We start from the raw sequence: 26,036 nt of genomic DNA, 5'->3' as shown, positions 1-26,036 counted from the left end.
AGGCAAGAGTCAAACAAAAATAACAGCAATGAGCGTAAAATACGATTATTTAATAACAATTTCAGCAAGACAGCTATTATACCTTCCATTGCACAACATTTTGAAAATGAAGTCCCTGTACAAATAGTTTGAACATCAACTGTTTTAGAATTTTTTTTATGACACTCGAACCAAAAATGCGGCAATGTAACAAAAATTTGAATACTGCATAACAATGTCAACAAGACAACAAAAACACTGTATTTTTCGGACTATAAAGCGCACACAAAACGCTCAAATTTGCAGTGCGGCTTCATGGAACCAGAAATACAGTAAATACATTCGGAAATGCACAACTACAAGGAAATACTTCTACATACATTAACCATTTATGAATCAATCGATTCGTTTTAGTTGTGAAACCAGATTCCCTAATATTTTTGCTCTATGAGATATGTTTTTTTAATCTTCTGTTTTAATCTCATGTACCTTTTATATAAACAAACTTTAATACGGTGGCACTTTTAAAAGTGCGTCTCATAATGCTTATAGCCCGGAAAATACGATACTGATTGATGCACAATATTTTGAAAATTAAATCAGTCGTGCAAATGAAGTAAAGTAGTTTAGATCCGACCTCAGTATTGATATCGACATTTCTGATTCAGTTCTGATTCAACTTGCATTAACAGTGGACCCCATTATCAAAATCTACTGAGATAAATCTATTTTTATTCAATTTCTGTAAACCATACTTTAAATATGATTTTGTTGCCATAGAATTGTGATTAATAAGGAATGATAACAATCATTTGTATTGATTTATTCATAAGAAATATTCAGTAAGTTTTGGCCCTTCTTTGAGGAGCTAAATAACCAAGAATTTGTTCATTAGGCTATGTTTTGACCAATTTCTTGACAACTAGGTTGGGGGATACTGGGATTTTTGGTTTTGATCCAATTCAAGTAAATACAGGGTAGTATCAAACGATTCGATGCCATAACAATACGATTTTTTTTTGAAATGTCACGATCATTAATTAACGGAACCCTTCGTCCCGCAAATTAGTTCTATAATATGCATAGAAACAGCACATATATTTAAGACACTAAAATGTTTTTTTAATTGTTGAATAACTACAATGAAAACTTTTACAGTGTAAAAAATTCTTATAAATATCTAAATTAACATTAACATACATTAACATTTTTAGAACAAAGGTCAAGAATCAAACCAAAATAATGCAGCAATGTAACCAAAATACAAATATAACAAAGTCAACATGACAACTAACACCCTCCATGCACAATATTTCGAAAATGAAGTCATATAGAGTGTAATCAATACTATACAACAACCTTTAACAGTAAATCAATAAAATATTTATACTAAAACAACTTCAGAAAAAAAGTCAAGAGAGTCACTCCAAAAAAGCTGCGATAGTTCTAGTAAGGTAATATTGTGTTTTTTAAATTAATCAAGTTTGTTTTATCACTAGGAGGCACCAAAGAATACACACTGTGCCCTTAAGTATGCAAGGTATTATTGTCATATGCACGATTTTGATGACAGAACTTCATAGTTATATTCAAATTTCGACATCTGTATGGTTTTCTAGGGGTTACTGCCTTTTTCTTTCCTTATTTTAAGTGTTTACGAAACTTTCAACTCATCAGAAGCACACAGGATTATAAAATGCGCTTTTAATTTCTGTCATATTTGGTATTTCCAGGTGCGCCTTATATTCTGGAAAATACAGCATACATGAATGTGTTTCTCTGAGCCCCAACAGTAAAATTCATTTTAACAAGCACCTGTTCACTACTTTTTTCTGCCATGAAGAATTGACACGGTAAAAAGGAGAGGAGGGCCGAAAAGTAGAAAGAGAAGCATCTTTAAATAGGCGAAGAGCAGGCGAGATGTGACAAGAGCGAGAAAGTAGTAATTGAGAGGGAACGCAGGAAGGAAGAATGTCAGCGGAAACGAATCTATCTGCCTCCCTCCTGTAAAAAGGAGACAGCCAGCCTCGAGGATGTCGCCAAATTACAAAGATGTGGACTGAATTATTCAGTTGGACTTGATTATTAAAACAAAACAAAAAACAGCTTCCCACAATTATAGCTTCACAAAATACTGCATGTGGACGAAAGGAAACACTGGGCACATGTGTCTGCAGACGTTCAAAGCCAGAAAGAATTACAGGGAGACGCTCTGAAAAAGATGTCTCTCACATAAATCCCTGTTGAGACTCCAGTGAAGTAGGTTACAAGCTTTATCGATTCTCATGACTTAAACTCAGAGTGTGTGTGTGTGTGAAAGCGGGAGAGATGCGAAAGAGAGAGAGAGGGAAAGAGAGAATGTGTGTGCTGGTCTGCACCATCTGTCTACTTCTCTTCTCACTGAGAGACTAATTACAGGAATTTATACTTAGCTCTGACACACTCGTCATTGCCATGGACCCCTGCATCCGTATCCGCCCCCAAACCCCCCAACCATACAACGCCCCCCCCACGCACACTGATGTCTTTTTAAATCAAATTTTACCCACAAGGTCAGAAAACTACTATATCTATACACACCCAAAGGTTAGTTTTCCCATCCTTTTTAGGACATTTTGACCCAGGATGTCTTAATAGGAACGATTGGTCCCCACATTATCGGTAAAACCCCTGAAAAGAATCCCAAGAAGGTTTTGAAAAAAAGGACTTGTACGTGCACTGAAATGTCACGGTTGCCATGGTGCCCAATTGGCCCCGCCCGTGTGGAGCCAGCTGCGGCTCGTTAACAGATTGGCTTTCTGTCTATTTTAAGCTCAGCGCTGTCCTTTGTCAGCCCGTCAACGAACCTCCGCCCCGCAAGACGTGGGTTTTGACTCGGTCATGTTTTCCTGTTGGATTTTCCTGTCCAGTATTGTTCCCATTTATTTTGTCCTGTTAAATTTCGGTTTCCAGTATTGTTTCCGTCTATTTTTGTCCGGTCCATTATTTTGTGCAGTTTTCGTTCCCCTCTAGTTTCTCCTGATTATTTTCGATATCCTGATTCATTATCTATCCTGTTTGTCCTGTCCTGTCCTGTCCGGTATCAACCCCATCTGTCCGATATCATCTCAGGCAATTGGAATCGATTTCGTCGGTCTCTGGCTTCCTGTCTTTCCACGCCAGACCGCTGCCTAACGTCCAAGACTCCCCATTTCCCGTAAAATAAAAGGCTTGTATGAGAACGTTGCGCGTTTAGGTCCTGATCCTGTTCTGGTTCCTGACATTAAAAGGGTGTAAAGAAGGTCTGTGCAGAGAACCTAGGCGTGCAGTCCGTAAAATGGAACAATGAAAGGAAAATTTTGGGCAATCTGATCCTTATCCAGATTGTAGAAACTTTCATTTGCATAAATTTCAGGTCACCCATTTTTCTTTGGCAAAGAAATGCGTGCCACAGTGGGTAGACTTTCTCTGACACAAATGTGAGATTAATGAAATGTGTATAGGAGACGATCGGGGAAATGGGTCACTATAGCCGTCCCGTGTCTTCGAGTTTTTTTTCCCTTCATCTATTTTGATTTTGTGTGTGTGTTTTTGCAGGAAACTATGGAGAGAGTGGAATGGAAGCGTTCAAGGACATGGCAGCCAAAGAGGGCATTTGCATCGCTCATTCTGGTAAAATATCAACATGGACATTAATGATCAAGGGTGTAGTTTTGGTCTTGGCAAAGCGCATTATATTTGTTTGGCAAGGACATGACATTGATTGTTTCATATTGGTGAGGATACTGTGGATATTTTTCATAATATTAGTAGGGACAAGCCAATGATTTCTCGATATTGGTGTAGACATACCCCACCTGCACCCCAACCCCCGTCCACGCCGAAACTACGCCCTCGCAAATTATTTTAGAGCTGATTTATTATGTGAAACAATCCTTACCCATGTTTATCTGCAAAATAATAAAGTTATTCCTATTTAATTGGAATGTCGTTTTGTAAAATTTAATTATTTTGTTCTCAAAAACATAAAATGATTTGCCAACAATGCAATATTTATTCTAAGGCTTATTCAAATTATTGTTGTTCAAATTTTGGTATATATTTTGTAACGTTCTTGTCTGATGAAAAAATATGTGACTTTGGTTGTTTTTAACATTTTCTGTGTACTAAATATTTAAAAAAACGACTTTAGAACGATAACCTGCAAATAAAACAAGTCTATTTTGGCACCATTTTTTGTAGGAAAATACACATGACTATTATTTATAATAATAATAATAATAATTTCCTTGTATTGTCATTCTGTGTAACAATGTACACAGAACGAAATGTCGATTGCACCTGACCCGTTGTAGCTTATTAAAGTATTCTTTTCATATCTTCAAAACAATATTTTTTAAAATGAGGAAAATATACTCGTGATCATAACATATAGTTAAATAATATATTTAAATGGATTATATATTTAAATAATATATTTATATGGATAATAAGTCAAGTCAAATCAAGTCATGTTTATTTGTATAGCCCTTAATCACAAAGAGTCTCAAAGAGCTGCACCGACCATAGATTATTGCAATATTAATGCACCATCCCCTGATCTGGAAACAACATGAGGGCAAGGAAAAACTCAAAACCTCAACATGAGGTAAATGAAGAAACCTTGAGAAGGGACTGCACATGAGGTGAATAAATAGATGATTTAGCTCATTTCAAATATTATTTTCTTATTGAAGTAAATAAATAATAAAATAATATTAGAAATATCTTGAGTCACTATGACATGCCTCTATTGGATTAAATACACTTTTAATCAATTGGTTACTTAAAAATATCAATCATATAAATTCAGGTAAATTTTGCAAAAAATGTTGTTCCGCTGGCTTTTAGAAAAATGATAATAGATAAATCAAATATTTTGTATACAACATTTTCAACATTTCTATTTTGTTGAATGAAATAAGAAAATGACTAAAAATATCAGATATTGGTCATGGCAGACAATTCTTCTCATTTAAAATAAAAACATTTCTGTTATTTTATACATTTCTAAAAACATTTTCTGAACTTTTTTTCAATTGTATTGTACAGCAATAACACTTTTCTTGTTCTAAAATGTATTTGAGGAATTCTTGGTTCAGAAATGGTCAGAATGTTCTTTTTCCATTTTTTTAATTATACTATTTTTAATTTTTTAAGATAATAGAAAATTTAATACCAAAAATGAGCACACTTATCTGCTAATGGAGAAACAAAATCAATTTTGAAAATATGAATGTTTCAATAGTTTAAAAGTTTTTTTTCAACTGGAATTTCAGCAATAAGATGACCAAACCGAGTTTAAGAGTCCAGTTGCTTTGCACCTATTTATTTTTATTACTGTTGTGACATTTACTTAACAAAACACTTCAACTTGGATGCGTATTAGAGGTGGGCGGTACAAAGCATTTTAGTATCGATGGGATTCAAGTAAATACAGGGTAATATAGATTGACAGCTGTCCGATACTAATACTTTTTGCTTCAAATAATTGGACTCCTCCTTGAGTTACTTTGTAATCACAATAAATATTTTAGGCTCCTAAAATGTTCCATTGCAAACTTCAACCGTATAAAAAATGCGACTACGACAACTATTTCAGGACTTCAATCAGAAGTCAAGAAAATCAAACCAAGAAAAATAGGAGCAATTGAACAAAACCACAAATACTGTTCAACAATGTCAACAGGACAACTACAATACCTTCCATACCACAATATTTTGAATACCGTATTTTCCGCACTATAAGGCGCACCGGGTTATAGGGCGCACCCCGAAAAAATAGTTTTTGGTCCAATTTTTGACATAGATAAGACGCACCGGATTATAAGGCGCTACAATGGGAACGTGGACAAAACAGTCAGATAGTTAAGTCCAACTTATTACCCCCTTAACATTCCCAAAGCTTGCAAAGACGCAAATACGTGTCGAGAACACGTGCGGATGCGGTGTCCGTACGATGTCACTCAAATGCATCGTTCCATCATTCGGAAGGTTCAAGTCTTGGGATTCAAGAAATGCCAACCATTCCTGAGTTTCTATTTTCTTTTTCGCTCGCAACTTTACTGTGCATATGACCATAAACACTTGGAATTGAGTTTAATTTAAAAATAGACACTCCATTCCATCCATTATCTGCACCGCTTATCACAGAAACATCGAGTTCAGTCTGAAACAAGATACAGGGACAATATAAAACCCGAAGTAGCTCACCGAAGTCGTTGTGTTCATAATAATGTGCAGCCAATGTCCTCTTATATCCGTGAGGGTAGTAAATCCAGGAGAATAAAATAATTTCAAATAGAGAATAGAAAAAAATGCTTTCTCTATGCCGTCAGCCACGTGCCATAAACATTCATCTTTTTTGGCCAATTGCAGGCTTTGTGTTGCCGTTTAAGCCAATGCCAGCCTGTAAATGATAAAAAGGATCCGCCTGTTGACCTCCGAATAACTTTAGCCAATAGTGATCGATTCAAATGATGATTGACACATTGGTTAGCCAATGAAACACCGGTAAATAAATCCCAGCATACACCGTTGTTTTGGCCAATTGCAGGCTTTGTGTTGCCGTTTAAGCCAATGCCAGCCCGTAAATGATAAAAAGGATCCGCCCCTTGACCTCCGAATAACTTTAGCCAATAGTGATTGATTCAAATGATGATTGACACACTGGTTAGCCAATGAAATGCCGGTAAATAAATCCCAGCATACACTGCGTACTACTTGGCGTTCGGGGGAAAATCGAGTCGGCGGCTGCAAGTTAGTTGGAAAACTTTGCAATTTTAAAATTGATCCATAAATAAGGCGCACTGTATTATAAGGCGCATGGTCAGCTTTTGAAAAAAATAAAGGCTTTTAGGTGCGCCTTATAGTGCGGAAAATACGGTAAATTACAAACACAATGGGATCTAATATTAGGACTATAATGTATGTGAAAACCGTCTCAAAGATCTTGACCAAAGGTAATACGTATTTATAATTTAATACATCTGCTTCATTGAGATTAGGGAGGAAAAAACCCTTAGCTATATTCACTTAAAAACGCACGTTAACACGTTATAACACATTGACTCAAGCTTTACTAATTCGCCATATAAAGATGCCATAAATATAAAGGCTTGATATTTTTTATCCATGTAGTCATTTATTAATTTAAATGCTTGAATCATTTAAAAAAATACAAAAACATATGAAACAAAGTCCTATACGGGGCAGAACCTTTGAGCCTTTAGTATGTCACAAAATGCAAAGGACAGAACATCATCGCCACAAAGTTTGTTTTCACAAAAATATGAAAGCCAGGGATGCAATTCATATTGTACGATGTGATACTCTAAACTTGGGAAAAAAATAGTTTTGCCCCAGTGATTTATGATTTAGTATCAGTATTTTTACATGCTTCTACCTGTAAATGCCAAGGTCCGGCTTATTTTTGGATAACTCTTCACACTTAAAAACAACGGCAACCAGATGATAAAGATGCTGTATCTGAGTCAGATCAGGATTGGAGGTGCTGTATCTGAATAAAATCTTAAAAGTTTCTCCAGCTATCAGAAGTAGTTTTCTATGGTTAACATCTGTTTCACACGGGGGAGCAAACCCCTACTCAAAAACAGCATGAGGGATGGGTGCCGCCAGGCTGTACTCTCGCAAGACACACCACAGAAAGTGTTACCTCAACGACCCTGGAAGTTAAGGGATCTGTGGACGTGACAATTTTGCAATCCACTAACACCATTATTAGATTATTAGTTAAAACGGAAGACAGTATCGATCCCAAGACAATTGTATCAATCTGATCCAAGTACTCGCTCAGTATGGATAACATTGATATTTCGATCAATCCTTGCACCCTTAATGCGCATGCCTCCAAGCAAGTCACACTATAAAAGTTTGATTCTCAGACTTCGAAAGTCAAAGTGTAAAACAGAAAAGGTCACAGTTAAAATGGAAAACGCAAGACAGGGGTTGGAAAGCGTGACAGTCTGTGCTGTCTTCCGTCGGTCACGTTTGCTTCAGGCAAAATCTGGAGCAACGCTGGAGAGCAGAGCTTCGACCGACTGGTAGAAAGGCTTCGCGCTCACCTGCCCAAGGCCCGAGTGGTAGCGTGCTTCTGCGAGGGCATGACCGTGCGCAATATCCTCATGGCCATGCGGAGACAAGCGCTTGTGGGAGAATTTCTTCTCGTCGGCAGGTCAGTCAATCTGCACTCAGTGTACTGAGGGTTGCTGGAGTTGCATCCTAAAAACGACCTGTAGAAATGGAAACCTTTCTATATTTAGTAATAAGATACTCCAGTACCGTATTTACCAGACTAATAATCGCAGTTTTTTTCATAGTTTTGCCGGGGATGCGACTTATACTGTGGTGAAACGTGTATGTGAAATTATAACCACATTTTTATGTCATTGAGTTTTCATTTTTTTTTATTATCGGTACTGTTGTGTATACTGTGTTTCCGTAATGCATTGGTTAGCACATTCGCCTACAATGCGAAAGGTCCCCGGGTCGGTACTGGGTAGGAACACATGTTGGCCTGAAGAGTAATGGGTGCCACAAGGCTGTACTTGCCCAAAAGCCACCACAGGCAATGGTGCCCCTACGACCCGAGTGGTTAAGGGATCCAACCAACCAACTGTATATCACTTCACATGTTTTCACACTAAACCATGCCCTGTTGTTTGGGGGACATTTTTCAAAGTGGAAAGAAAAGTGGCTTAGCATATCCCTCCCGAGTTGGAGGAGTTGTTTACTGGTAGAAGTGACACGGAGAATGACTATTTCATTATATTCAGTGATTTAGAGTGAAGAAGATAGTTTGGTAGGCACGTTCTTTATGAATAACTCTTAATATGTTATGTCAATACTGACGTATTTGAGCGTGTGTAAGATATGCACGTATGTGTAATGTTAGTATACCGTACTTATTCAGCCTATTCTTCTCCATTTTATTTTAATTTTAAATTGCCTTTCAACATCACATGTATGTTTTTGGTGTTGGGTTTCATCGAAAATTTTCCCAGAAATGCGACTTATACTGGGTGCAAGTTTTTTTCCTTCTTAATTATGCATATGCAAGTACTGCACTTTATAAATGTATTTATGGTTTTTACAAATAACTGTCCTGTCAAATTATGATTTTAAAGATAATCTTGCAGTTTTATTGGACTACCGTATTGAATAAGGATACAATCCACTTGTCTCCAGGTGATATTTTGTCGCCATTATGTGGATGACGAAAATATGGTGTGTAAAGAACCTTCCAAACAACAAATAAAGTACTGTAGTTGACAAACGTTTCTTTACAAATAACTTCTGTATTGTCAAATAATAATTGCAAAAATAATCTTGCTATAATATTGCACTATTGATTGGTTATATGAATATGATTTGCCAACCTGGGCAATTGTGCTGATAAAGAAGCTTTCTAGGGGTACCTAAAAAATCTCAATTTGGCCCAAAAAGGTGAATTATGCACGTTATTAGTGCGATAATGTATTGTCATTATATTTTTGCCTGTTTTGTTTTGCAGGCCCTATTAAGAAACAATTCAAGATTCACTCTCCACTTTTATTTCAGACGATATTTTGTCGCTACCATATGGAAAACTGCTTTTACCTTCCTTTTGCGCAGTGATTCTCAAATACCGGGGCATCCAACACTGGGTGCTCCGTTAAGGGGGCGCGTGTGGGCTCGGGGAAAATGTTTTTTCTTTCTTTTAAGAACAAAGTGCAGTTGCAACATCACTATGCTAGGGAGCAGTGGTGCTCTCATTACCAAAGTGTGCACATGTAGCATTATTTTCGTTCGCGTTAAGCAAGAGTGTTTCATACACAACAGGTTTGGAGACAAAGTGTAGTGGATTCTCAGGTGATACCCTGGAGAGGGATGAAAAGACAGGCTCATGTAGATGAAGATAAAATGAAAGAAATAAATAGAAAAATGAAAATCTCTACTTTAGCTCTAAACCGGATCATCTCAGTCACTGGTAGCAGAAGACGTTATTGTAGAATGCTAATATTGCGCGTTGCACTAGCAAATGTTATCTTCGATCAAGCATTATTTTTTTGTGTGTATTCGGGCAGTGCCACGTTTAACAAGCAAAACTAAATGTACTGTGAGTAGGGGAAAGAACAAAGAAAGATGCTGAAAGAATTGTTTGTTTGGTAATTGAAATTCACTATTTTACACAAATGACCTTTGTTTTTAGTCTACATACCCTGTCTTGCTGTGAGTAAATAGGTGCCACGTTGGGTTTGTAAGGTTCATTATCGCTTGATAAAGGAAGCAATTGGCTGAGGTTGAGATATCTCACAGCAAAAAAAAAAAAAAACTCACACCAAAAGAGAGGAGCTCATACTGCCTGCAGCTTTAGACATGGTCTCTGTCATGTTGGATGAAACAAGTGCTGAAAAAATAAAAGCTATCCCTCTGTCCAAAGACACGGTTGCTAGACGTACAAATCAAGTTTCATTTAATATTATGCTCCTTAGTCAATGTTGATGAGTTCATGGTTAGTTTGAGTTTTGAAATTCAGATACACTTCAAATGTTGCTCTTACAGTTAATAACACAATTATTTGTTATAAGTTGGTCTTTATTTAGTTTTTATCCTCTTATAAGGTAATAAAGATACAGTGTTATTTATAGGTGTACAATTTTATACATAATGTATAGTATTTGGTCGCACGTTGGGGTAGGTGTGGCTCTTTGGGGGGGGGCGGGGGCGATATAATATAATTGAAAAGCACTGTTTTAACGTTTCGAGGAGTACAACTTTGTTCGCAATAGAAAGCATCTTTCTATGCCTTTCGGTGCTTTTGTCGCTCCAGAGCGTTTTGTTGACACGATGGTTTTTAGAAAAACTTGAAATTGAAAAATAGTTTGCGTGAACGTATGAACTTATGTATAAAGCACAGACTGCAAAGTTATTTACACACAGTCAGACTCAGGCAGAAAAGAGGAAAGGTAAACAGTCCTAATCAAGAATGCATAACACAATACATGATGAAAATCCACAAAGTAGCAAAACCCCAAAAAGTAAACCATGATACAGCAAGGGATTACTGTATTGGCTGAAACAGATTCTGGGTTCATGTTACATGCATTTGAATTGCTCAGAATTTCATCATATTATTGCTCGTTCGTATACTTGGCCTGGGCCATGTTTTTGCTGGTTACCCAATTAGCGCCTGTGTATGTCAAAGTTTCTCAAAGTAAGTGGGAAAAACGTTGCTGTTTGAAGCACATCCGTTTCCACATTTCTCATGGGTATTGTTTGATGTACTCTGATTCCCAGTAACATACATTGTGGTGAGGGACAGTAAGATTTAGAAAAAAAAATGAACTTACCATATTTTCTGAATTATAAGTGCACCTGATTATAAGGCTCACCTCCCAGCAATAGTCTTTTGTGATTTGTTTTTTATGTATAAGGCGTACTTGACTACAGTACACCTCCAGGTATTCAATAATTTTTATGGACATATTCTACTTATTTTCTCCCCTGTACATTTCTTCTACATTTAAATTTAATTTATTTCCTGTGCATAAAATTTCAGCATATAATGTGATTTGGTACACATTTTTTGTCATAACTACTTTATTTAACTTTATATATTTCCTTTAATTTCCATAATATATTTTATTTCAACGCATTTTGCAATATTTTTGCTTAAAAAATGATCAGTATATAGTTAAGTACAGTGTTTTTCAACCACTGTGCCATGGCACAGTAATTATTTGTCGTACTGTTCCATGGGAAATGATCCAATTTGTATACATGTGCAGTCTAGTGAAAGCTATATTTTATTCGGAGTTACTTTTACCGGAGATGCAACGCTGTTGGTGTTTCGGTGGAGTATTTCAATGAAAGAAATGTGCCTTGGTTCAAAAAAGGTTCAAAAACACTGGTTTAGTAGACAAAATAAGAAGAGAAGACATCAATACATTTGGAACTTGCAAGGAGAACTGTAGAAGGATGTACAAAAAAACCCACAGAATGCCTGCCCTGTGCCCTTTACTTTTATGAAATTTTCTAGGTTAGAAAAAGCAGATCTACCCAAAATCTGTGGATTTCAAAGGACGGTAACATTTTTGGCCAATTGTGACAATGATGTAAACCGTGCATACCTGTAATAGTTAAAATACAAAACAAAAAAAAACAACACAAAAAAACAACAGCTGTGAGGAATGATAGTCAAATTAACTAACAACAACAATCCTTTTGAATCTCCTTTGCATGTATGAAAACCAAAACAAACAGAATAAACTTTTCACACAGGCAAGGGTGTGATATGATTACTTGATGTTTTTGCTACTATCTGTTCATTCCTTGTTGAACTCCGGTAAGTAGAACAAGTAAAATAAACAACAACATATGGCTAAACTCTAAGTATGTAATAATTTTGTTTCTATGGCAAATACTTACCAAAGGCCCAAGCACATTTTACTGAACATAAGATAAAATTGCTTTGTTACGGGCATTGAAAGAACACATAAAACATAACATCAATTCACTCTTTTCACAGTGAAAACACACCTTTTGTTGTCTTGGCCACCTTGATGCTCATCATTTCCATGATAATCATCTCTACCATTATCATCATCATCATTCATCCAGCTGAGCAAGGTAAAGTCCTGCCACACACTTTCCCATACCTACAGAGGACATTCGCAAAAGTGAATACGACACGAATCTGCTACCGGAATGTGCTCGTATCTAGAATTTCTCGCATCTTGAGCGAATCTTCCCCATAAAGAATAACTGAAAACCAATTAATCCGTACCTAGGTTTCCAAAAGCATCTTAGTTAACCATAAATAGCTATAAAACACATCTTCCTGAACACTAAAAACACATTCAAATAGTAATTGAACATAAAAATACAGTAATGAGATAAACAAAATAAAATGCACGTTTTAATGAGCAGTTACCACGAATGAATTCGGCGGTAGCTAATTTAACAGATGTGTATGCGTGGTGCCGGAGGAGTGGGGGAGCATGAGACTGCTGAGGATATGCAAGCACTTACTGGACACTTAAATTAAAGTGACTGTAACTTTAAATGAGCACAATTTTTTATTTCCTTTATTTTTCTTAATTAAACAAATGGCGATGTAAACTCTTCTGCAGCTTTGTAATCTACACTCGCTGCTTCCCCATTCAGTTCCACAGATTGTAAGCCAGTCCTCTTCTTATTGTACCCGACAATGGCTCCCTATCTGTTGACGTTGTCCAAGTGATAGGTCTTTGTAGAAAGACGATGTTTCAGAGCTTATGCTCTCTGTGACGCTCTCTCCTGTTAGATTCTTGTCGCGTATCCAAAACAACTAAAGTCCTTCCATCTCGTCATGAATATTGGTTCTCAATTTAGAAAGAACAGTCAGACACCTGGTCTGTTTTATATCTTTAATGGCATTTTTCTGTACAAATCGCAGAACAAACTCAAACAAACACCACACTCATGTCCGTTTATCATTTCCCGCTTCATTTCGATTTACATCTTCACCTTTTTTTTTTTCAGAAAGCACCTTACCATTTTATTTTCCAGAATTTATAGCTTGGGTCATAAAAAAAGCCACAAAAAGTTTATACATTGCAAATGAAAAGAAAACAACAACAACAACAAGGGCACAGGTTCAGGTGTCTTATGATGGTAAACTTATGCTTCACCTGCTGATATGGTTAGTGATCTGAAAATTAACACAACTTTCATCTTAAACCTCAAATTTCTTGTATTTCGAGTTGGTTGTATGGAAATATATCACTTTATTAAGGAAATCTTACCCAATTATTGAGTTGTCACTGATACTAATATTGGATACTAATGCTTTTGATACACAACCTCTATCCTAAAAATAAATGCCAAATAATACTAAGAAATACCTTGATATACATGTTTTTCCATATAACTGCTTGCAAATGTTGTAAATGTCTTAGGGATTCATGATAAAACCCTGCTTGCCCATATCGGCAAAAATACAGGCAACCAATTTCATCCACTGTGTATATCGAGGGTGCTCACATTTTTCACCACTAATAGCTACTTATGAAATGGTCGAAGCACAATGTACCTTCTTTTTAGAGTACGTTTAGCATTTGTTAAGTTTCTTGTCCACTGCAAAATTAGAAAATCTGTGAAGTAATTTGTGAGGTTTTTGAGGTGTGGACCAATGTGGGGAGGGGCTCAAAACAAGAAATTACATTAAATAAGAAAAAGAAGGTTCAAAGTGACAACCATGGGTTCACAAAACAAGGAAATGTCCAAACCTGGAACAAAGATTAAAACTGGAACTGAAAGGCATAGAGCAAAGAAATCCGAATCGAACAAACCAGACAAGGTGGTGAGAGCAAAATGAAAATCAGGATGACAAAGGCAAAAGAAATCAAAATGACCCGACCACGTGTGATGTTAAAAATGTCCTTTTAAAGGGACCTGATCCCAGTTTAAATCCTGGTTGGGAGACTCCAGTGGTAGGAGATGTGTTAGACTCTAACTTCTCATTCGAGGGCCGGATACCAGACCGCCACCCTGCTACAGCATACACTGGTTTACCCCCTCCACATCATATGCTTTGATATCAGTCATTCTTAACTATCCTTCGCCATTCACATTCATCCCTACCACACACACTTGCATCCATTAAATTAGCCGACCTCACATCCAGAACATGTTATACCTCATCCATTCAACCATACTTGGGCCTTTCTCTCATTCTGTTTCCCACCACATCTGCACTACATACTCTTTTAGTCAAACAACCTTCATCCATTCTTTCCATGTGTCCAAACCATCTCAGAACACTTTCATAAACCCTCTCAGCAGGCTCTCTACACATACTGTACTAGGCAAACATCTAATTTCAAAGACATTTAACCTATTACGCTCATTTACTCACAAACCCTATGCCTCTGAGCCATATATCAATGTTGAGACCACCACACATTCATCCAATCCTTCCTTTGCATTCATTCGCAGATCTCTACATTTGAACAATCCGTTCAGCACGCCTATTGCCTTGCACCCTTCACACACCCTCTTCTTCACATTCTCCTCCAAACCACATGCAGCCCACCTTCACACACTATACCTGCTCTTTCTGCTCTTACACACAACTCAAGCACCACTCCATCTATATACAAATTGAACAGCCAAGGTGACATAACAACAGTGCACCGTGTGATAGTGAAAATACGTTAGTTGAATTCAAATTGTTCTCAGAGAATATAATTGAGATATCCCTCTGTCTTTGCGGTTAATGGGGACCAAAACCTCCCGTGAAAAGGGACAATCCACGAAGAGTTGTTGCAACTTTTATTTTTTTGGATGGCTTTATTAAAGCAGACTTGTCCACACACACACACACACACACACACACACACACACACACACACACACACACACACATGCATGGTTTAGAAGAAGGAGCTGGACACAAACTATACGCAGTGAGATGTAGGGAAAATGAAGAGCAGGTGTCCGGTCACAATGCAGTAGGAGAGGCACTATGATTTGAATTGGCCAATCAGATTCGGAGATCTCAAGTCAAGATCGGCATGAATATTGAATGCCCCCCACCCCCACCCCTCTTTTGCACAGTCGAACCGGCACAGCGAGAGTGAATTTGCAAGAGCGGTGCCAATCACTGCATGAAGCATTCATTGTTTTGTTTTTTTGTATCCTTTTTTTCTTTCTTTTTTCTTAAATTGAATGGCCAATCGGCTTGAATCGTGGCTGCAAAATGTGTTTTTTTGTATTTTATTAAATCTTTATTTTAATTACTTTTTTTTCCCCCGAGAAGGAGTGAATCAGCATTAAATTAAGCGGGAAGAAGTGAGGGGTCTCCGTACCATATTAGTTCGTACAGAACATTCTGAAAGTGACATGTTTTTTTCTATTAAAAAACCTTTGAGCCTATTGTGTTTGTAGCCAATTTATTTTGATTTGTTCAGGGCATTTAACTTGTTCCTTTGCTAATGTCCGGCTTTAAATCGAAGGTGGTCACGGGTGGATGTTCACCTCGCCCGAGGTCTGTCGAGGAAAATCGTTTCCAGCCCCTTTCAGTTGGGCAGCACTCTTTAACATCGAGACAATAAGATTACCTCAAGAGCGCACCGAAGATGATGAAGATGATTATTCACTTACCACTGATCAGATTACGCTAAGCATTTACCGCCTCTCAGCATGACTCGACCGTCTCGAGCTTCTAAATTGACCATTAGGATGAATAGGAAAATTTCTCTTGGACATCAGCGGTATCGATTTAAGCAACATGTTTTTCTTGGTTCACATTCATTTTTAACTTGCAAGCATTAATCCAAAATGTTTAAACTTTTAATCTGATCAATGCTATACCAGGGTTTTTAGTCTGTATATATTTTTATGTACATCATGCAGGGTTGGGTAGGGTTACTTTAACTTGATTACTTTCAATTACTTTTGGATTACTCCAATACCAAATATGCTAATAAAAGACAAAATAAACTAAATATGAATAAAATTATGACTCAAAACACGTGGTAAGCTTTCTCCCCTGGCTTTGATCTCTTTGATCTCCGGCAAAACTAACATAAAATGCGACAGAAACAAAATGAAAATAAATCCAAACAGCTTGCCAACATCATTTTTGCCGTTCCATGTATTCCATTACTCCCCAAGCCTGCACAAAATGTAGTAATTTCATTCATATTTAGTTTATTTTGTCTTTTATTAGCATATTTGGTATTGGAGTAATCCAAAAGTAATTGAAAGTAATCAAGTTAAAGTAACCCTACCCAACCCTGTGGCCCCGGGGTGGGCGATACTTGGAATTTTGGTATCGAGCCGATCCAAGTAAATACATGGTGGTATCGATCTGCACTGTTCCAATACCAATATTTTTGCTTGTTAATGTCATGATCATTGAATAATTGAACCCACCCCCTTGAGATAGTTAATTAGGATTAACACAGCACAAAGATTTTAGGAACTGATATTTTATTTCATTTTATTTTTATTTAGCAAAAAACTTCTTTAAAAAACTTTTGCAGTGTAAAGAAAATAAACAAAAATATTTCGATTACAACCGTTTCAAATAAAAAGCCAAGAGAATCAAACCAAAAACGCAGCAATGGAACAATAATACAAATACTGTGTCATTGCAACGGGATAACAAAAATACCTTCCTTTGCATGAAATGAAGTCAATTGTCTCTTATTGACAAAGTGACAACAGATATGTATTTTTAATTTTTTTGGTATTATATTGTTAGTTTTTTTCCCAATCATACAAAAACAAACATTACATCACATGATAAACAAATCACCTGAAAAAAAGGACAGGTTGAAGCCAAAGAGACCTGTCACCAAAATGACTTTGGTCGCTTTTACTTTCAATCATTTAAACAAATTATTATATCTTACATCATTGAATCACACAATATACAATTTCTGTGATTTTTTTTCTTTTCCCATCTTTCTCCTTACTCTCTAAGGGAGTAAAGAAGTAAACATTCCAGAGCAAATGTGAGAAGGGTCAAGTCAAGTCAAGTCAAGTCAAATTTATTTATATAGCCCTTAATCACAAAAATGTCTCAAAGGACTGCACAGGATTACAGTTACAAAATTACACAATTACCTGATCTTAAACCAGCATGCGGGCAAGGAAAACTCAAAAACCTCAGTGTGAGGAGAAAGAGAAACCTTGAGAAAGGACCTCACATGTGGTAATCCCCCTTCCAGGTTTGACCAGGGTGAATTACAATTAGCATTACTGTACACATAATAGTAAACATAAGGTAAGATGTTGAAAATGTCCGTAAAGTGCATGACATCAACGACGCCCCCAGCCTGCAAACCAGTCCAGAAAGTCTATGACGGCCACGACGCTGCCTCCAGTCTCTGACAGCTGGTAAATGCAGGGGTTGACATGCTGCAGGTCAGACGCCGGTCCGCTGACCCATCCCAAATCATCCTTCTCCTTCGTATCAGCCAGGCAGGCGTCGGAAAAAGACAGGACTAAACAGAATATGTGGTGGGCATCAATCATATGCTTTGGAATAGAAGTGCGTCTTAAGCCTCGATTTAAAAACTTCCGTTGAGGTTGCAGATCTTATCTCCAGAGGCAGGGCGTTCCATAACACCGGGGCCCGGATGGAGAACGCTCTCGAGCCCGCAGACTTCTTGGCTCTCGGAGTCACAAGTAGACCGGCATTTTCCGAGCGCAGACTCCGTGCAGGAACATAGGGGGAAATCAAATCGGAGAGATAAGAGGGTGCAAGCCCATGCAAACATTTATATGTTAATAAGAGAACCTTAAAGTCACATCTTAAGTGGACTGGGAGCCAGTGCAAGTTGGCCAATACAGGAGTAATATGCTCAAACTTTTTGGTCTTAGTCAAAAGTCTAGCTGCCGCATTCTGAACCAGCTGCAAACTTTTAATGCTAGACATCGGGAGACCAGAAAGCAATACATTACAGTAATCAAGCCGAGAAGTAATAAACGCATGAATTAAAATCTCTGCATCTGATTGGGACAGCATCGAACGAATCTTCGCAATATTACGGAGGTGGTAGAAAGCTATTCTAGTAATATTTTTCACGTGTAACTGAAACGACAGATTAGGATCAAATATAACACCTAGATTTTTGACCGAGTCACTATGGGTGATATTACATTTGTCTAGGTTCAGGGTAGTGTTTGAAAACAACTGACGACAGTGAGCTGGACCAATAATCAACATTTCAGTTTTTTCTGGGTTAAGGCGTAAAAAATTATTTGACATCCATCTTTGAATCTCAGTAAGGCAAGCCTCCAGATTTCTAAAACTTAAATGTCCAGTTTTTTCCAGTGGCACATACAGTTGAGTGTCATCTGCATAGCAATGGAAACTAATATTATACTTGCGGATAATGTCACCAAGCGGGATCATATAAATACTAAAAAGAAGGGGGCCAAGTACAGAGCCTTGAGGAACACCACAAGGGACATTAGATTGTTTAGAGGTCAGATTGCCATAGTTAACACATTGCATCCTGTCTGACAGGTAGGACCTAAACCACGAGAGTACAGTTCCTGAGATACCAATGCGTTCTAGACGAACCAATAATATGTTGTGGTCGACCGTATCAAAAGCAGCGCTGAGATCCAGCAGCAGTAACATTGATGAGGCACCAGAATCTATTGTTAAAAGGAGATCATTGGTTACTTTAGCAAGGGCTGTCTCAGTAGAATGATTTGCCCTAAATGCTGACTGGACAGTTTCAAAAAGGTTATTTTCTGACATGAAGTCATTTAGCTGCTGTGCAACGACCTTTTCAAGTACTTTCGCAAAAAATGGCAGATTTGACACTGGCCTATAATTACCTAGGCTTTCTGGGTCAAGGTTAGGTCGCTTAAGCGTGGGTTTAATGACGGCAGACTTGAAGGCTACAGGAACAATACCCGAGGATAGCGATATATTAATAATATTTAAAACTGATGGTCCTAAGATCCCAAACAGATCCTTCACCAGTGAAGCTGGAAACGGATCAAGCAGGCACGTAGTTTGTTTGGCCCTACTGACCATCTATGTTAGATTATCTAGGGACAAATCATTGAAACTGGAGAATGTTTCTGAACAACCGCTGACACAGTCCATACCTAGCACCTCCACATCTTTGATATAGGAGGAGGAAACAGAGCGTTCTTTTCAAATTTGTTCAGGGCATTTAACTTGTTCCTTTTGTTGTCTTTTGTTGTGAGACTTCGGAAGAAATAGGTTTTTTGTTCAGAAACCTTACTATGCTTTAATTGTTGCATTTTTTCCCCATGTTCATTTAAATTTCTGTTGCCACTTTACCACAGAACTTAAACTTGGCGCTGTCCTTTTCTGTTGTTAAGAAAAAAAATCGACAATTTTTAGCTTTTGTTGGGGATGGGTGCATCGATTTGGCCCTTTCTTCTGCTTGTCTGGCAGGATGCAGCTGCAGGCCAGGTAGGGAGAAGTGCTACAAGTGTTTCTTTTCAGTCAAGACAGTCATAAACTTAAAGACATTTTTTTTCAGTATTTCTTTCACACAGTTTCATTCTGACACAACAACCAAAAAAAACCCCCAAAAAGAACAAAACAAAATTGTTGCAAAATATGTTTTTACAGTTTTTTGCGTTCGTTTAGGGTGGTGATGGCTCTGGGGAAGAAGCTGTCTCTGAGCCTACATAGTGAAGCCATGCTTTAAGGAAATTGATGGAGAAGTGAAGTATCAATCCCAGGACAATAGTATCGATCTGATCCAAGTACTTACTTAATATCGATATTTAGACAGTCCGCCCACCACTATTTGATAGGGAGTAACACAGAGACTCAGTGATAGTCAAATCCCAGTTGTACTGGGTGCTGTTTTAAGATTTTTGTGCCCTCGGGAGGCAAAAAAAAGCTAATAAAGAATGGTAAAATTGGGACACATATCCCAGCTACACCGTACACAAACAAATGATGCTTGTACTCATACATCATACATCATTTTCCCCTCCTGTGTCCTCATTTCATTTTAGATGGACAATGGGCAAAATAGAACAAAATAGTTCTAGTATCAGTTTTGTCACACACACAATGCTGCCCATTAATGCCAAGTTTCGGCTCACCTCTGAAGAGTGAGATTACGCTTTACGACATGAAACTATAGTTCTGTAGCTACAATAGGCTGTTACATTTATTCCATTATATTTACTTTAGTAAGTTTTGGGGCCTTCGTGTACTTCTAGGATTATCTTTGAATCACTACTGTTTACTTTTACTCGAGTACATTTGCACAACATAAACTGTACTCTTATTCTGCTACATAAGGGCTACATTGAACCCGTTACCTAAATCCCCTCCACATAAGTACACATTTGTGAGTCTTTGCTAAGGAGCATTTATTTATTTAGATTTGACTAGTAATCCAAAAAAACACCAGGTAGCACTTGTGAGTGAACTATTATTGATTGGATGGGCTCTGATTTTTTGATGATCTGATTGAATGGTTGTTTATTGAGTCGTTTTTTTTCTCCAAGTTTGTTTTTACTTTTACTCAAGTAATACTTTGGATGACTACTTTTTACTTGTACTTGAGACATTTTATTCTGAAGTAACAGTACAGTAGAACATTGCTAAGTTTCTTGAAAATACTAGTTTCCAAGAAAACCTCTTGCTTTTAGTTTAAGGGCAAATTTGAAACAGAACTTTCACTTTGGTGCTTTTTTTTTTTTTGCATTTGAGATACCTGCAATATTTAAACACTACTTTCTACACTTAGGGCACTCTGAATGCAAAATAACATTTTACTGCAAGAATACTGAACTTATGCATGAATGATACATGAACTTTGCAATAAATTTTTAGCGCTCGATGATTACGGTGACGTGATCACTCCATTTCGGTCACATGAGGGCCGCCCACACACGTTGTCGCTGAATAGTGGATATAACAGAAAGTGGAGGCTCTTTAATGTGTGAACAAAAATCTGATCAAAGCCATTCAGGCCATCTTGTGGTGATTTATTATACTGAAATCTTTTAGAGAGACTACCTACTGATCAGCGCCAAAGCCTTTAAAATATATTTCTATAAAAAAAAAAAATATATATATATATAAAACAACGTTTATTTATGTTTTTGCACTCAGAGACGATGCTTCTTAAAACATATTCATACGTTATGGCAATGAATGAGTTAAGGTTCGTATAACAATTGCTAAAGAAATGATCTGAAAATGTCGATCATGAACATGTCGCACACCATCCGGCTTGGATATCAGGAGAAACACGCAATCAATTGTAAACAAATACAATAATCTCTTGCTCCCAATGAACGTGTTTGTTCTCATCGTGAAAGAGAACGCTGTGTCCTTTAACATCAGGCAGCTGCACTCGCTCAAAGGCAACAGCTAATTTTGTGAGACTAGCGCTCAGCTGCAACTTTTTCATTTTTTCCCCCTTCTCCCTCATTAAGACAATCATGACTAGTCAAAAATGGCAGTTATCATCTTGGTCAAATACGGATAAAAACATCAGATGTTAGTGTAACTTGCAGGAGAAAATGAAAAGGAATGTGTTTCTGAACTTGATGTCCATACAAATATAAAAAAATCCAATCCTCGACCAACTATATTTTCAGGCCAGGATCAGTTTAGCACCGAGGTCAGCAACCCGCGGCTCCATGGCACTTTTCCTAAAATGTTTACGGAATTAAAAAAATGGGGGAGGGAATTATATTTTTCTTTTAATATGGTTTCTGTAGAAGGACAAACATAACACAACCTAACATAATGCATAACTGTCACGAGAGCGTGGTGGCGTGGAAGGGGACCGGACCAGAACGGAGGCAGGAGGCATGAAGGGAGAACTCAAATGCGTTGACGATCCATAAGTTTTATTCTACAAAATAAAAGTCGCCCAATACTCCGGGGCAAAACAGAACAATACAGAGTTCCTCCGGCACGAACTCAACAGGACAAGGCATAACAGACTAAAACAGGACAAGGCATAACAGACCGGGATTGTGAATAATGAGTATTAATGAACCCGCAACCGCAGAGCCCACCATGCAGCCTTAAATACAGACCCACCATTAGTGGAACTGCTTTCAGCTGTTGCCCAGGGGGCGGGGCAGACTGGTCACCAAGGCGACCGTGACACATAACTATGAGATGAGGGGGAAATCAGCTCCTTGCTCGGTTTCCTTGCTCCTGTCTTTGCTGTTAGGGGCCAGTGGAGCACACGTTTCGCCCCTCTTAAAGCATCACAATTTAACACGGCACTCCTAATTTCACCAAAGTCCCATTAAACGGGTAAGAGCACAATGCGGTCAAAAGCACTTTTATAGTAAGAAAGTATCTGTTTTTAGTAAGTTATTTCTGATTTTTGTCAGTATTTTAAATGACACTTGGGGACATTTTTTATGTTTTTTTGCTGGGTGGTTAGCGCACAGTCCCACGGGGCAGCGGTTCAGGGTTCAATTCCAGCTACCGCAGCCTCTCCGTGTGGAGTTTGCATGTTCTCCCCGTGTCTGCATGGGTTTCCTCCGGGCACTCCGGTTTCCTCCCACAATCCAAAGACATGCATGTCAGGTTAATTTGCCGGTCCAAATTGTCCCTAGGTGTGAATGAGCGAGTGAGTTGTCCTTCTCTGTGTGCCCTGCGACTGGCTGGCAACCAGTTTAGGGTGTCCCCTGCCCACTGCCCGAGGAAGGGTGGGATAGGCTCCAGTACCCCCGCAACCCTACTGAGGATAAGCGGTGATAATGGATTGATGGATGGATGTCCAGGGCCGAGATTGGCTGAGAGAGAGAAGAGTGCTGTGTTTTGTGCGCGCACTAACTTGTCTGACATTAGCACAGAAATCAAACATAAACTACATTAATGTGATTTTATTTACCTAACCTTATCAAAAGCCTGCTGTTTTATTTTGATGGTACTCTTTTTGTTGCTCAGATAAAGGGCACGTTATGCACGTTACATTTTGTTGTTTTTTTGAATCCTCAAAACAAAAATGACATTGAAAATTGGATTTCTCTATTGCATTCCTTTTAAGTTTTATCCAAGAAATTAAGCTTACTGTAATTTATCAATATTTTTTTGCCAACCCTTGTTTAAGCATGCGTGTTTTACAATTAGCAAGGCGACAAATCATTCCTTCCACATTTCTCTTTATGTACATCTGATTTGATAAACAAATGAGAGTCTTTTAAAGTCCGATATCAGATTTTCTCCATTGAACACAGCAAGCGTGCAGCCTTTCTGCCTGCTGTTTCCATGGAAATATTTCTTTCCATTTTGGAATGCATTTTGCGCCGTGGCACGATGTGGCACATAATTATGGGAATGTTTGCAAGCGTGGGTGCCTTGTAATACTGTACACCAATGTGTGCATGGGTACAAGTGTTATGTACTAATAGGATCATGTTTTGGATTCAGCAGGCTTTGGGAGTAACGGAATACATGTACAGTGGTACCTCGGTCCTCAACCAATTGTGTTCCTAGTTGTTGGTTGAGTACCGATTTGGTTGAGTACAGAATTTTTCTTTCCCATAGGAAACAATGCTAAGTATTTTAATCTGTTCCATCCATAAAAAAATACCTAAAGTATTAAGAAATCGTGCATTTAAACAACATTAAAGACCATAAATGTGCACATAATATATAATAGATATAAAAAAGAAGAAATATAAACTACCTTGTATCGGTTACATATCTTTGAACAGTGGTGTGATGGCATACAGGAATGGGTGTGGGAGGGTTTCTGCTTCACATTCCTCTTTTTTAATAAAAAACCTGTCCATTTTAGGCTGCTTGTTCCTCTTTTGCACTATTTTTCTAAAGTGCGACACGACATTGTCACGAACCAGGACAGGAAACGGGAATGAGAACCCAATCGCGTAACGTTACTCACAATTTATTGGGGAGAGGAGGAATGTGCGCAGACTTGACCTGGGGATCGATGGTCGCGGAAATGGATTGAAATCAGAACTAAGGAGTGGTCAAAATCAAACAGATCGGGCCAAAAATAAAACAGGATCAAAACACAGGCAAATTCACAGGACTTGGCATATCACACAGAGTCTAGCAGGAATTTCCTAGATGCTCTGACACCAGGTGACTCAAAACACCGCCTTTAAATAGTCCGGCAGCAATCTGTCAACGTGTTTCTGCCGGCGTCAATGGGCGGGGCCAATTGGTTGGCGTGGCAACCGCGACAGAACCTGGTGCCACATGGTGGGGACCAATGGGGCGCCATGGCAACCATGACAGACATTGTCATTTCAAATGTTTGCTGCATGGTTTGATACAGCTGTATCCGGGTGTTTTTTTTTTTTTTCAATTAGGAAAAAAATTACTTAGAAAATGACGTACCCCTTCACTCATTGACGGTCCGGATAGAAGTCGCGCTAAAGCTAGGCTAACTCTCGCCGCCAAGTGCATCTCGGCTCCATTCGGCTCCACTCTTTACGCGCCAAATCTCATTCGATTTGACTAATTTCGGCTATTTTTGGTTTGGCCCCGAATACCTGGTCAAGCATCGAAACATTTTTTGATCGAACACAGATTGGGTTGGGCATTGAGGCGGTTGAGGACCGGGGTACCACTGTAATAGTGTTATGTAATCAGGATACAATGTAATTGTACTCAGTTACAGTTACATAAAAAAGAAGTCATCAAATTATAAGTATATATCTTAAAAATAAATAGGGCTGCAACTTACTAGTATTTTAACAATCGATTTTCCTCATCTTTGTTCAAATATTGTTTTGGACAGGTACAAAAATAGTGCACAAAACCACTGAATTTCTATAATATAAAACAATAAAAATCCAAGTGTTTGTCAAATAGTTTAATAACAAAAATCAGATTCTCCGCTAAAAGTTCTCGACGGGCCTTTTATGAGACCTGGCAACCTTTTTCATTACACACATAGACACTCTGTGGTTGATATTTAAGATCATAAGCTCTGAGCTGCCCCTCTTTATGTTTTATTGAATTATTATTGGGACATGTTTTTTCTTTTGTTGTTGTCATCTATTTATTCTGAATATGCATCACAAGCAAGGCTTCCTGTTAGTTGTAAAAAAAATTCGGAAATGAAAACATAAAAATGGAAAAAATAAATAAATGAGAAAGCTACATAAAACCACAAAACGAAGTAAAAAAAATACAGAAGAAATGAGAAGCATAGCTTATTATATAACCCTTTACAAAAACAATATATATATATATATATATATATATATATATATATATATATATATATATATATATATATATATAATGTATGTGTGTGTATGTGTATAACAAAACAAATATTAATATATGAACATATACACTCCGACATGAATTGTGTCTTAATTTCAATGACTAACACTAGAGAGACAGAGATGACAACAAGTCCCGTAAGCCCATTATTCCTTTTCTTTTTATTTCATCTCCTAGGTTACAAAAGCAGATCTGCCCTAAAAAGTGTGGGAATCAAAGGAGAGCAACATAATTCGCCAAAAGTGACAATGATGTAAACAGTTATAATGGTCCAAAAAATGAACAACAGTGCGCA

General features: G+C 37.7%; 1 protein-coding gene across 2 annotated transcripts in view; it reads left to right on the top strand.

Moving 5' to 3' along the window:
* grm5b (glutamate receptor, metabotropic 5b) overlaps window positions 1–26,036 on the top strand; it is a 103,566-nt gene that overhangs the window by 21,432 nt on the left and 56,098 nt on the right. For both annotated transcript variants that reach the window (XM_088346434.1, XM_088346433.1), the window contains exons 6-7: window positions 3,556–3,630; window positions 8,017–8,191. In XM_088346434.1, the coding sequence (XP_088202560.1) occupies window positions 3,556–3,630; window positions 8,017–8,191 (250 nt within the window). The remainder of the gene's footprint in view (window positions 1–3,555; window positions 3,631–8,016; window positions 8,192–26,036) is intronic.

The sequence above is a fragment of the Urocampus carinirostris genome, chromosome 10 (assembly GCF_059441175.1).
Source record: "Urocampus carinirostris isolate Australia breed hairy pipefish chromosome 10, RoL_Ucar_1.0, whole genome shotgun sequence".
NCBI lineage: Eukaryota > Metazoa > Chordata > Actinopteri > Syngnathiformes > Syngnathidae > Urocampus > Urocampus carinirostris.
Note: the sequence above shows the minus strand (reverse complement) of the source record. Positions and strands in the feature narration are given on the sequence as shown.